Raw genomic sequence first — 14,424 nt, 5'->3', positions numbered from 1 at the left:
CGCGATATCTCAAGAACTAAACACTGGATTGTTTTCATATTTGGAACTATGGTGTATATACAGACTCCGCAGACACCAGTCGGTTTTGGTGACCTTGACCCCATTTTCAAGGTCACAGCAGGTAAATCTGCTTTTAGAGTTGGAAAACGGTGTTGCCGCGATATCTCAAGAACTAATCGCAGGATTGTCTTAATATTTGGAACTATGGTGTATATACAGACACCGCAGACACCAGTCGGTTTTGGTGACCTTGACCCTATTTTCAAGGTCACAGCAGGCAAATCTGCTTTTGGAGTTAGAAAACGGTGTTGCCACGATATCTCAAGAACTAATCGCTGGATTGTCTTCATATTTGGTACTATGGTGTACAGGCGGGGGATATTTCGTCACTCTGTGACAAATACTTGTTTTTTACAATTTTTATGGAAAGAAGTTGGACCTAGACTCCATTGGGGAACGGGTTCGTTTCCGGGCCAGAATTTGAAAACCATTCAGTGGGTAAACAATGTATGCTTCTTAAAGAACATTCAACTCTTGACTCATTACATACAGAATTGCACATTTACTAGTGGTTACTTTACAGACAGCTGCCAGGGGGATATGTCATCTTTCTGATGACTCTTGTTAATTATGTCTCCCCCAGAATGGAGGGAGACATATTGTTTTTGGCACGGTTCCCGTCGGCGTCGGCGTCAGCGTTCCCACTGTTTCCGGACCATAACTCAGAAACCGTTTAATATTTTTTCGCGAAACTTTGTATACACATTAACCCAGCACTGAAGTGGTGCCTTTTGCTATTTAGAGATTTTTGACATTTTTATTTTTTCTCGTTTCCATGGAGATAACTTGAACATAGACTCTGAATGGGGGTAAGCTTGGTTTCCGGACCATAACTCAAAAACTGTTCAATATTATTTCATGAAGTTGTAACACATTAACCAAGTCCTGAAGTGGTGCTTCTTGCTATTTAGAAGTTTTTCACATTTTATTTTTTCTTGTTTATGGAGACAAGTTTAACTCAGACTCTGTATTGGGATGGGCTTTGTTCCAGAGCTAAACTCAACACCCCTTCAATATTTCTGTGTCTTTTGCTTATAATGAAATTTAAGAATTTGATCTTTTCAATATTATTGAATTCAAAGCAATTCTAGAATGAAAATATTGTGAATTATTTTTGTGGGAATGAACAGATGGGGTTTAACGTGAAGTAAACGAATGAATGGGGGTTAGGGGAGTGGGGGGAGACATATGTTTTTACGAGTAAAAACACTTTCTAGTTTTATTCAATATTTTGTTCATTAAAGTTAACATTGATTTCGGCGAAATCTTGTTTCCCTTGGATATTTACAACTTACAACTGTTAACCCTGTTCCATAAGGCCTGCTTTACCAATACCGTGACAGTACCAACTCTCTATTCTCAACAACCACGATCATATTACGCTATGGACGTCTTGAAACAAACCTTAGTTGACAGAGAATGGATACATATATCATAACTGCCATACTTTGACTGATAAGTCATATTTGTTGTATGACGGTACTGGTCAAATTGTTCCATACAAAGCAACACGGTACACAAGGAAATGAGCACCGATAATAACGGGCCGATTGGTATTGTCATGTTGTTTACGCAAACATTTTCAAGTTGTGGGTGCTTAGCGATCGTGTTGGGAGTAGGAGCTTAATTCCTTTGTTTTCGAGAGATTAGTTTAATAAACTTGAGAAGCCTGTGAGTAAGGGATGGTCATTCAATGTGTTCATAGTTTATTTAATTCAATTGGATAAACATACAATAGTGGTATAAAGGGGGTTATAAAAGTTTGTATATTTATACTGACTGACATTCTCATCATGAGTTTGAAACGAAAACGCCATGCTTACGATGCTGAATTCAAACTGCGAGTCTTCGCTCTAGGTGATATATTTTCCCACGAGTTCATAATTCTATATACACCGATTCACAAAATGGCGCTTCGTTGTTGATGGCAACATATAACGATCATTATGAGATTTTAAAAAAAACCAAGAGAAACAGCTTCCCACATTATGAAAGTGGATGACTGGTTTGTTAAATCTGTTTTAGAAATAATGACGTTTTCAATATAATTACAACGTTTTTCATCTTATATTTTTGAATATCTGCGAGAACCAGCACTTGTCTTGCAGTCAGACTTGGCAGTGTTTTTTGCCTTTCACTTCCTGGTTCGGCTTATCTGCGGGTCATATCATTTTCTTCGTATTTCAATGGTCAAGTTAACACCTCGGCTTATCTACGGGGTCAGCTTTTCCGTGGTCATATACGGTACATGTATGCGAAAATAAACCACATAAGGTGACATAAAATCAGGGTGTGTGGCATCTTCCTGAGGCAAGAGTTAACTGACTTTAAAAGTCCAGTTTCCACCCTTGCCGAACTAGACTGGAATTCCTGGGCTCGATCGTAGCGCCACCAGTGGCTATTACCGGTTATATCCCTTCTAAGCCTCTCCTATGGACCAGCCAGATTCAACCTCTCGTATCACTTGTTTGCTTCACACAAAATGGTGGCCCCGAGTCAGGACGATCTGATCGATAATCAAGATCTATATTGTGATAAAACGGGTCTTACATCGCGAAATGCATCCAATCACGTGAGCACCTTGATTAAAAGCATGAAAAGATTTAGAAAATATCTGTTGACAACGAGTTGGCGGTGCACATGCTTTGCAAATTCTGCAATCGACCGAAATAAGCACGACAGTTTATGAACCGGATTTCGATTTCGGTGCACGATTTTGATTGGACTATGCTTGGACTTGTTAGTCCAGCCAAATTGTAACTCCATTATACCAGCCTAGTTCGGCAAGGGTGGAAACTGGACTTTTAAAGTCAGTTAACTCTCTTGCCTCGGGAAGATGGGTGTGTGGCGGACAGGATAAAGTACATCTGACAAGGGTAATCATGTATACAGGGACATTTCTTTTCACTCCACCCAGAAGGTTAAGACATAGGATATGATGAGGACCTATACTGACTGAATAATCAGAAACCCATCAAATGATCAAGGATGTCAAATCCAAAGCTGGTGATGATCTGCATTTATTTTGAATTTTTGTACGTCATATTGACTGATAGACCAATACCTGTTGAACACATTTCACAATGGTTTAGGGACATGCATGAGCATCACTGTCACACACGAGAGCATACTACAACAAACCTTGTAAGTCCTGCCAGACTATTACACATTATTTTATTGGTGAGAGCCCAGAAAGAAATACATAAGGTAGGATATTTCCATGTGCTTTTCTCCAACAGAACTGCAAGAATTTTCTATCTGCCCTATTCCTTTTTCAATAGATAACATTCTCTTATAAATATAGGGCTAACTTATAAGCTTAAGTGCTGCCCTGGTTCTTGTGATTAAACAAACAAAATCTCATGTACTGTTACAAGAAATTACTGTATCGTATTCATATTACAATTATATTTTAGAATTGTTTTGTTTGGGAACACTTCATACACAAGAGATTAATGTCCATATGAGTTGTGTATGTGTATGTTCATAAGGATATTTTCTATTTATTTAGTTTTCATGGAATAATAAAATTAGATAATGACATCAAATAGCTACTTATTCACATAAAAGATAATTGTTGAATAAAATGTTTAAACTAAAGATAATAATTGAAGTTTGATCAGTTACACTGTGCTGATGCATTGACCAATATCTAGTGTCCATACACATAATCATTATGAGGAAAAATAACTACTAAATGTAAACATATAACTTACTATTTTTAAAGCTCTGAACAGCTGTAAATAGTTAAATGTTAACAAATCTATTATCAAAATGCAATCATGACAATCTTTATATTTCTGAAATAAATGTTAAATGCTCCGTGAAATTGTTCTAAAATCATGCTAGAATCGATAAATGTATTACAAAAGGAAACATTCTTTAACTACTCCACATTTAATTAGAAACTAACACTGAAAATATGTATGTAGTATCTTATTAATACATCATGCACATGCATATATCTATCATATTCGTCATTTGGTGAATGCTATTTTGAAACACTTTGTCACGCCTATTTTCGCGGACCTTTTGTGGAGGGTGATCATTGCAGATTGACAATATCTTTTGACATATTACCTGGGACACAACTATTATAGTGAAAACAATCATCAGCATGGACCTCGCAGATACATGAATTCTATCCCTTGATATTCAATGTAACATCGAAGGAGAAACTTGCATGTGGTGTGTTCATTCATCATCTACCATTTCCACATCACTGGAGCATGCAAGGTCAAAGGGATGAAATGTGCCAATTATATTGTCAAGTCACATTGTTATTTCATATTAGTGATGATTATTGATACTATGAACAGAGCTCCAGATAAGCTGCGTATCTGCGTAAAATACGCATCAAAAATGCAGAAATACGCAGTAAAATCAAATCCAAGCATATCAAATACGCAACGAACATTACAGATACGCTACAAAAATAAAACTTGTGCGTATCATCAAAATATTGTGAAGTAACCCTGTGTATGTGAATAGCAAATCAGCAACTTATTTTGAAATTATAAACGGACATTCCGTCAACCTTGCCAAACTCCATGATGACAGTTACATCATGATCATTTGCCATCACACTTTCTTGTGGAAGTATCGTGGTATTTTTGAGTCCTATAAAGCTCTAGAACCCACACGACACCAGTTTGCAGGGACTAGATGAATAGTGTTTATAAATATTTAACTTAAATACCCACATGTGTAAAAACTAGTGGGTAACAGAAATTTGAATACCCAGATAGAATTACTGATACCCAATGATTTTAAAATGCATGTGTAAAATACCCACAACACCAAAAGCTTATCTGGAGCTCTGTATGAAATGATTTGTGTTTATTCTGAATGCAAAATATTTAAAAATTTGCTGTAATTGTGTTGGTACGAAAAATTATCAGCAGACTACCCGTCTGACATCACATCCGGTGACCTTTGCTGAAATATTGCTATCAAAATTCATGATCTTTATTTTGTTTTTCTCACGTCATATTAAACGGAAAATGACAAATGAAACATTCTTCGATTGAGAAGATCGTCAACTTTCGCCAAGGCACAATGTGAAGGCAATGTAAACTTTGTTGATATTTAAACAGCAAGAAGTGACGCAGGATTTTTATTTACGTATATCATTCATATTCAACCAAAACCCTTGAAATTAGGATTGATAAATATTTGTATGTCATTGTTTCCTTCAAATTTTATAACATGACATGTTAGATTAACCCGAATATTCGTATTTCTGCAACTGACATGACCTCGAAAACATTTTTTTTTTTATCTGTTTAACGTTTGGATAATATGACATGCCAAAATAGAACAGAAGATCTGCATCACTTCAGGCTTTCCTCCCACATTAAACTAAGACTACATGATGTAACTGATGTAAATATTGTTCAAAACTGTTTTTAACTAAGCTCGCTCGCTCCCTCACTCACTTGCACAAAACTAACAGAAATCAACCAAAATATTTTTTGGTGTAAAACATTTTATAGTGACTGTCCAATGTAATCGTATTAAAGGCAATATAGCTGTAGAACTCAATCTATTGTCTCTGAAAGACCGTCACCTGTGTACGTTATTATCCCCCGCCGCGCGAAAGCGCGAAGCAGGGGATATAGTATTCACGACCGTCCGTCCGTCCGTACGTCCGTACGTCCCACCTGTTTGTTGCCGCGATATCTCAAGAACTAAACACTGGATTGTCTTCATATTTGGAACTATGGTGTATATACAGACTCCGCAGACACCAGTTGGTTTTGGTGACCTTGATCCCATTTTCAAGGTCACAGCAGACAAATCTGCTTTTAGAGTTGGAAAACGGTGTTGCCGCGATATCTCAAGAACTAAACACTGGATTGTCTTCATATTTGGAACTATGGTGTATATACAGACTCCGCAGACACCAGTCGGTTTTGGTGACCTTGATCCCATTTTCAAGGTCACAGCAGACAAATCTGCTTTTAGAGTTGGAAAACGGTGTTGCCGCGATATCTCAAGAACTAAACACTGGATTGTCTTCATATTTGGAACTATGGTGTATATACAGACTCCGCAGACACCAGTCGGTTTTGGTGACCTTGATCCCATTGTCAAGGTCACAGCAGGCAAATCTGTTTTTGGAGTTGGAAAAACCGGTGTTGCCACAATATCTCAAGAACTAATCGCTGGATTGTCTTCATATTTGGTACTATGGTGTACAGGCGGGGGATATTTCGTCACTCTGTGACAAATACTTGTTGAGATTTAGTTGTTGCAACATTTTCTTGCTATGGAGGTGGAAACTAATTTAAAAATTGTCAAATTCCTTGGCACACAACCACACGTTGTGGTCATTGTCAACTTGACACACTTCACGTTAAGTGGCATGCACTCAAGATTTTTTTTTTTTTTTTTTTTTTTTTTTTTTATATGATCATAATTTAAACTTAATTTTTATCTTAATCTTATCACATTCAGGTAAAGTATGAATGTTATTTGGAAAAACATTTTGTGTCGCACCCATTTTAGCACACATTGTAGACGGTTATCATTGCTGACAGATTATATATGTAGATATGTTATTCCAGACACATTTATTATAGGAGAAAACAATCGGCATACCTCAGTTACATGAATCATATCTTCATATTAAACATAACATCAAAGGATGATCCTTACATCAACAAAAGTTTTAAAAAAAAGAAACTTGACAAACTTGCATGTGCATGTTGATATATCTACTACCGGTCATGAGAACATACAATGTCAAACAGGTTTAATACTTTGCCAAATGGTTTGTCAAAGTATTGTTGATTTAGAAGATCGTTAGCGTTTGCCAAGGTGTATAACTGAAGCAATAAACTGTAAACTTTGTTATCCCCCGCCCCAACGAAGTTGGCGGGGGATATAGAAATGGCTTCCGTCCGTGTGTGCGTGCGTGTGTGTGCTGGTGTGCGTTCCGAAATCGTTTCCGGAGCATAACTCAGAAACCGTTAATAATTTCGCTACGAAACTTTGCATGTTTACCAGACACATACTGAACTGGTGCCTTTTGCTATTTAGGAGTTTTATAAATATTTATTTTTTACGTTTCCATGGCAAGAAGTTGGACTTAGGTTCTATAAGGGTGGTGTTCGTTTCCGGAGCGTAACTCAAAAACCGTTAAATGATTTCTTACAAAACTTTGCATGTTTACCAGGCACATACTGAACTGGTGCCTTTTGATATATAGCACTTTTAGAAATTGTTATTGTTTGTTTCCATGACAACAAGTTGGATTTAAGTTTTAATATAGGATTGGTTTACTTAAGTAGTATAACAAATAAACTGTTAAATATCTACTTGCAAAACATTGCATGTCTATATATAAAGTGCATACTGAACTTGTGCCATTTGATATTAAGGAGTTTTAGAAATGTTTATTTTAGAATTTCAATTGCAGCTATTTTGACATGGGCTAAGAGAAATGTTGGGTCAGTTACCTGGTTTGGGACCATAACGTGTTAAAATGGGCGGGGGATATAGATGACTTTGTCAACTATACGCTTGTTGATATTAGAATGGCAATATGCTGAGGTTGGGCAAAGCTCATGTTTGATGTTCGTCCGTCTGCAAGCATTCTGACACAGAATTGTTGAATGAATATGGAAAATATTCAAGCAGAAACACATGAAATTACGATTGGTGAATATATGCAATTCGTTTGTGTCCTGCAGTGTTTATAACAAACGACATGTTAGTAATATTACAATTTATTTTGCATATGTCCTCCTGGAATCGGACTCTTTGAAGTGATTTCAAGATTAGATCCTGCTTGCAAAAATGTTTTTCTTCAAAATCTGTTCATCCACAGAAAATTGATTTCATTTGGTTTCTTTTGTATGCAGGCAGCATTCAGAGAACCACGCCTCTTGGTTGTAACGGATCCACGTATCGATCATCAGCCAGTCACAGAAGCTTCCTATGTCAACATTCCTGTCATTGCTCTTTGCAATACAGACTCACCACTGAGATATGTGGATATTGCTATTCCATGTAACAACAAGGTAAGTGGATCAACTTAGACCTATAGGTTTTCAGCTCGCTTGACATTGTGTTTGTGAGCTTTTGTTATGGTACTTAAAATCATCTACATTCTACATCATCCTTGTATTGTGTGTAAATTTAATTATGATAAATACCCTTCTGTCACCATCAGTGTTCACGGAAAAAACGCGTTACAATGGACAATACATGCAATAATTGCTATAGAAATTGCATGAATGTCAATGACTGACTGTCGCGCCATCAGTGCTGTTTCATAAGTTATCACCTTGCTAGTAAAGCCAGCCAGTAAAAACACCACTCACCCAAACACAAACAAATCACAACTGTGATCATGGTTCACGCACCACTAAAATCCTGTGCGACACGACCCAAGCGACCTGATAACCTGACATATCCAGCACCCTTATTTGCTATGGTGTTTGGACGTTATACTTGAACAGAGAATTTTTATATATATATGCTTTCAGATAGTTCGTAGAAATCTGTACTACTTAATCTTAAAAGATTAGTATATTCACATTCTCAATGCCTTAATAAAAATGAAGAGGATTATTTAATTAATTTTGAATCGAAAGAAAGTAATTTTTATGGCCTCCCTAAATTTCATAAGAGCGCACAGATCCAAGAAAAATGTCGAACATTGAATTCTACTTATGTCAAAATAGCCCCCGTAAATGATTTAAAATTACGGCCAATAATTGCAGGACCCAAATGTCCCACACACAGAATCAGTGACCTTATGGATAAAGTGTTGAAACCAATCACTAAACATGTTAAGAGCTACATAAAAGATACCACTGATTTTCTGAACCAACTTTCCGCCTAAGTCGAAAATGGTACAAAGTTGGTCAGTTTTGATGTAGTTAGTTTATATTCAAACATTCCCCATGATCTCGGCATAGAAGCTATTGAATACTGGATAAATACACACCGTTCGGAAATCCGAGAAGACATTACCTCGGAATTCATTATCAACAGTATAAAGTTTATTCTAAACAATAATACTTTTAATTTTGATGGTTCTCATTACAAACAAGTTAAAGGCACAGCAATGGGGACAAAAATGGCCCCTACATATGCAACCCTTGTACTTGGTTATTTGGAGGAAAAACTGTACTAAAAAATTGAAGAAAAATTCGGCATTGAATTTGGACAGGAATTTCAAGATAAATGGAAAAGATTTTTAGATAATTGTTTTGTTTTGTGGAATCGGAATGAAAACTATCTACAGTGTTTGATAGATATTTTACAGACACTACATCCAAGTTTAATCTTTACTTTAGAGTGGAGCGAAAATAATCTATCGTTTCTAGATGTAATGGTTACAATTTCAAACAATAACATTGAAACAGATGTATATTACAAACCAACCGATTCCAAGCAATACCTCAATTACAATTCTTGTCACCCCCGTCATACTAAAAAATTACTCATTAGCATGCGCGATAGTATCTAATTAAGATCGTGCACAATATAGACTCGATGAACTGACTGAGGGAGTAACTACTAGAAAGAAACTACCCTAGAAAAATAGTGGAAGACGCAATAAACAAGGCTAAATCACAAAATCGTTGTGATCTATTAAAACCTAAAGATAAACCTAATGAGAATGTTCTCCCTTTTGTTACAACCTTTATTCCCGGACATATTTGGAAGTGTTCGTGAAACACTGTATTCCTTAGACAAGTGTAAAGAACTAAAACAAAAAATATCACAAAATAAACTTATTAAAAGTAAAAGACCGCCAAAATCTGAAACGGATTCTTACTAGGGCTTCTTTCTCAAATGGAAAACAAGAATGTAAAACAGTACAAAAGTGTAACAGACCAAATTGTGGTACTTGCCCTCATGTTTTACAGTGTTGTTCTTTTACATTCAAAGATGGAAAAACTTTCTATGTCCGTGAAAATATGAATTGTGCTTCCCAAAACTTGATTTATGTCATACAATGTGCTGGATGCAAGGCCAAATACATTGGACAGACGGGACACCCTAAGAGCGAGGGTGAGGGTCCACTGACAACAAAATAAGGGACCCCTCTTGTCGGTGTATCCCACTCAGTCAACACATTGATCAATGTGCAGGGAATAAGCACCAAATTTTGTGATATTCCCGTTTTATACAATTATTTTATACAATTACATGTATTGTACATTTTACTGCCACTACAATACTTATTTCTGTATGTGTCGTACACCTGCCCTATCGTTATACGCCTGTCTTATTGTGACATCACAAAGTTAGATTGCACTGTGACGTCATAATATGTTAGAGTGCACTGTGATGTCAAAACAGTGCAACGGTATAACTTTTCTCTTGAAAATCACATGCGTGAAACCGGTTGAGTAAATTATACAGCTCATCTTTGGACTTTCGTATTTTATCTATCTATCTATCTATCTATCTATCTATCTATCTATCTATCTTAAAATTTGAATATACGACTTCACTACTAAAGTTTACCATACCATGAAGAGTGTGTGGTACTAATAACGATGTCTACTGTGTATCACCTTGTCAGAATTGGATCTCAACTTACTAAGCTAAGTGTTCGATAAAGGCGACTGTTCGTCGGTTCAAGGCGTTGTTTACGGTTTTCGTGCATGTTGTTTTTTCCTCCGCTTTGAATCCCAAATGATTGTGTTATCCCCTGTGGCTGTACCTTCATTTTCTTGCTTAACAAGATATTAGTCAATTCGGCAATGGTTACATTGCTGTCCATTGAGGAGGATCGCTGTCCGTCTCGTTTGACTGCTGCGATTCCCGCCTCTGTGCAGACCACAACCCTGTGCATGTGTCTGCTCCCAGACTTCTACAGTTGTCTCGCTTTTAAATAGCCAGTGTACGTTTCTGTCATCTGTATCCCTTCACCTAGACTAAATTCACCTAGTCTATGGAATTTTATTAAACAAATAATTTCCCGATGCGGATACATATGTGAAATAAAGCTAGCTAGAACTGGCTAAACATGCCTTTGAATACATATCTAGTTTGTTGTTTTGTTTGTTATTGTTGTTTTCTCTCAAATAAAATAACAATATTCCACAGTCATCATGTTGGACTACGGCCCTTTGCTCAGCTTGGGAAGTCAAGCCGTCAACTGAGGGTTGCCTCTTCCCCTAACACGCTTGTTACTCGGGTCATCGCTTCTGTGTACAGCTACACCTCTCTGGCTTTCTAATGGCGACAACCCTTCTGACTGAAAACACTACAATCGTTGGTGTGGAAGTGATAGCCAACTGACGACGGATCTTCACTCATAGGATCTTCATCCTTCGCTGGATCGTAAACGACCGAGTGATCAAGGGATCGACAGATCACCATTATCGACAAGACGTTGTTCTTGGATGGACATTTTGCCAAATTGTACCTCAGAGGATTGACAGTTTCGCCTTTTCTACAGATCGCTACCCAAGGGATCTCCACTCGACGTTACACATCTATGCATCGACACATGGACTACCATGTCGGCAGTTCACCAAATCGTACCTCGGAGGATCGACAGGATCATCAACCTTCGTTGGATCATAGATGGCCGAGGGATCGACAGATTGACAGATCATCTTCACCATTATCGACAAGACGCTGATATTGGATGGATAGTTCGTCAGATCGTACATCGGAGGATCGACAGTTTCACCTCTCCTACAAATCGATACCAAGGGATCTCCACTCGATACATTGATACGTCAACACATGGATAAATCGATACATCGACACATCAGCCAATCAAGAACTCGGCCCCTAGTAAGACTTTACCTGCAGGAAGCCTCGGTGGCTGAGTGGGTAAGATCGCTGACTTTGTTTGCTGGCGATTAGGTCCCTTACTCTGGCAGTGTGGGTTCGAAACCCAGACAGGATTCAACCCCATAAAGTACGAGCATATGCACTTTACTGAGAAGATGTTATCCAAGATATAACTTTTGTTATATAAAACAGACGAACGAAGGATCGTCCTCAGTCATAATATTGTCATACTTCCACGGAATCAAGACCTCTCTCATCGTGCATCGGACTTCTATACACGAACTTGGCTGAGGCCTTCGCTGCATTCCGTTGTCTAGATCAGCCAATCCAGTAATTGTCGTCATGACCATCCGTCTATGTCTTGGGATATGATGTCCTGTACCAACCATATCAGTGAACTTAACCAACCGGTCTCATGGTCTCTTACAGGCATAGTCACCTCATATGGCAAACTTGAGATACTGACGTCTCTTCTACCGGGATCTTCATGGATCCGGTCAAGCCATGAATCGTCTTACGATACTCTCCTATGAGAAATCACCATTACAAGGTTATGACGCTCGAGACAACGCGCTCCCCTATTCAGATTTGAATGGCCATCCTGAGGCTCGATATCATCGCAGCTGATTATCAACGCCCTCGAATTCAGCCTGATATTCCATATCAGTTGGCACGTCTTATCCCCCCTCGCCATGGTCAGCCTACACCATTCTAATAGACGATTTTACGGGGGAGTTCGTCGGTACAAACGGCAGATGTTCAATGTCTGAAGATGATTTCTATCGTCATACGGGGCTCGCCAAAGTACTACACTGGTGTCGTCCCATATTCTACAAGGAACTGACTGCCTATACAACAGTGGTTTTCGTTACTCGGGACACCGCTTGTGTGGTGGGAGCTTTTGACCATGTGATCGGAAAGACTGCTGTATTTCCTGTTCTGCACAAGGGTGAATTACACATCACGCCGAGATTGCTGTTTGTAAACTAGACTACCATGCTGACTTTGGTACAGGCTGATCTTATGCGAGCCGTGCAAAGCATTTACGGTAGTAGTCAATGACTATACCTGCGGTCTGTCGCATCTTCACAACTCCTTTTATCGTCGCATCGATACCGGAATGCACAGCACTTTTTCCGGGGCCTAGGCGATGGAATCCATCGTCTCTTCACCATTTTTACACGTCGTCAATCAACCTGGCAGGACGAGTCATCCCTCAAGACGAGAGTTGGTAAATATCGACACTTTGTTTTGGTATATGATCCTAAGGTTATCCACGTCCATTCAAGGTACAGTTTCTGCTACTACCGCTCTTCCACGTGGTCCTGAATACCCTGCTTTGTACGATCAGCCTGGTTTTCTACTAGATACTAGATCACACGCACGACCGTCAAGATTTTACCATTGCTTTAGAACACAATTTTGTATTATGTGTGTTTGAACGTCGATCTGCAGGTGAACTCATCTCCACATCAACAACTTGGAAGTTCTATGTATGGCAATAGCTATTACACTAGCCTTTGGAATTGCTTCGACCCATGGCTATGTATATGAGTGACTAAACCAATTGCTGTTCGTCACACAGGAATCCGTAATCATTTTACCTGGACGAAGGGATTCAAGCCGGGATATCAACAATTACTCAGACTACAGTTTTTACCCGGAACTCAACTACAGAAGTCCGACATACAACCATTCCAGGATCTCCATTCCTTGGGATAAAGTCTAATGAGCCAGACGAACATCCAAGTACCAGAACACAGTGAGGAAACACCTTTTTGAAGTACACTGGAATCGATTGATTGCGCAGGAACTTGTTTACACAAGCCGGAATACAACAACCACTTGCCTCACTTCAAGGTCGGGGAGCTCACTTCAACTTAGAAGAAACATCAGGCCTATGGTCAGAAGCAGACAGCTCTACCACATCAATTATCTGGAATACGAGGCTGTAAATATGTCTTTGGACCCGACAGTCAAGAAACCAACATCTGATGATCGGGATACTCATTTCAACTGTGGCATACGCTATACACCTTCAAGGCACAATGAAATCAGAGACCCTCCTGCAGTTGACTTTTCAGCTTTGGTAGACAAGCTCAACTTACCGATAAAGGCAAGACATATACTGGGAGCGGCAAATGGATTAGCAGACACCTTATCCAGACCAGCCAGACTATCACCAACAGAATGGAAGCTACATCAGAAGCATTCCAACTGGCAATAAAAGAAAAGGTTGTCTACTAATAACCCTATCTGCATCAGATAACATTGTGTCACCAGGGCCAGATCCACTAGCCTAGTCAGTCGATGCTGACAATATTATGGGAGGACCTAAACGCGTGTGCGTTTCCCTCACCAGCCTTGATACCACAGATACTACAAGGATCCTACACACTAGCTAGTTACAACTGCTGTTGATAGCGCCTTCTAATTGACACGAACATGGGTTCCAGAGCTCGTCGAAATGGCAGGGATTGTACTACTGAGACTTCCAAACTGGTCACATCTACTGCTGCATCCTCCCTCCAATCAGGTCCATCCAAGACCAGAATTATACAAACTTCTCGTATGGAGTATATCAAGAGC

The 14,424-nt window shown here is 38.7% G+C and overlaps 1 protein-coding gene across 1 annotated transcript in view; it reads left to right on the top strand.

Annotated features, from left to right (window-relative positions):
• LOC124115531 (40S ribosomal protein SA-like) overlaps window positions 1–14,424 on the top strand; it is a 73,077-nt gene that overhangs the window by 47,613 nt on the left and 11,040 nt on the right. Inside the window, exon 4 of the mRNA XM_046476555.2 lies at window positions 7,929–8,087. Coding sequence (XP_046332511.1) covers window positions 7,929–8,087 — 159 coding nt within the window. The remainder of the gene's footprint in view (window positions 1–7,928; window positions 8,088–14,424) is intronic.

This window comes from Haliotis rufescens, unplaced genomic scaffold, assembly GCF_023055435.1.
Source record: "Haliotis rufescens isolate VD_foot unplaced genomic scaffold, xgHalRufe1.0.p SCAF_65, whole genome shotgun sequence".
Classification (NCBI taxonomy): Eukaryota; Metazoa; Mollusca; class Gastropoda; order Lepetellida; family Haliotidae; genus Haliotis; species Haliotis rufescens.
The sequence above is the reverse complement of the archived record's forward strand: the minus strand, read 5'-3'. Positions and strand labels throughout refer to the sequence as shown.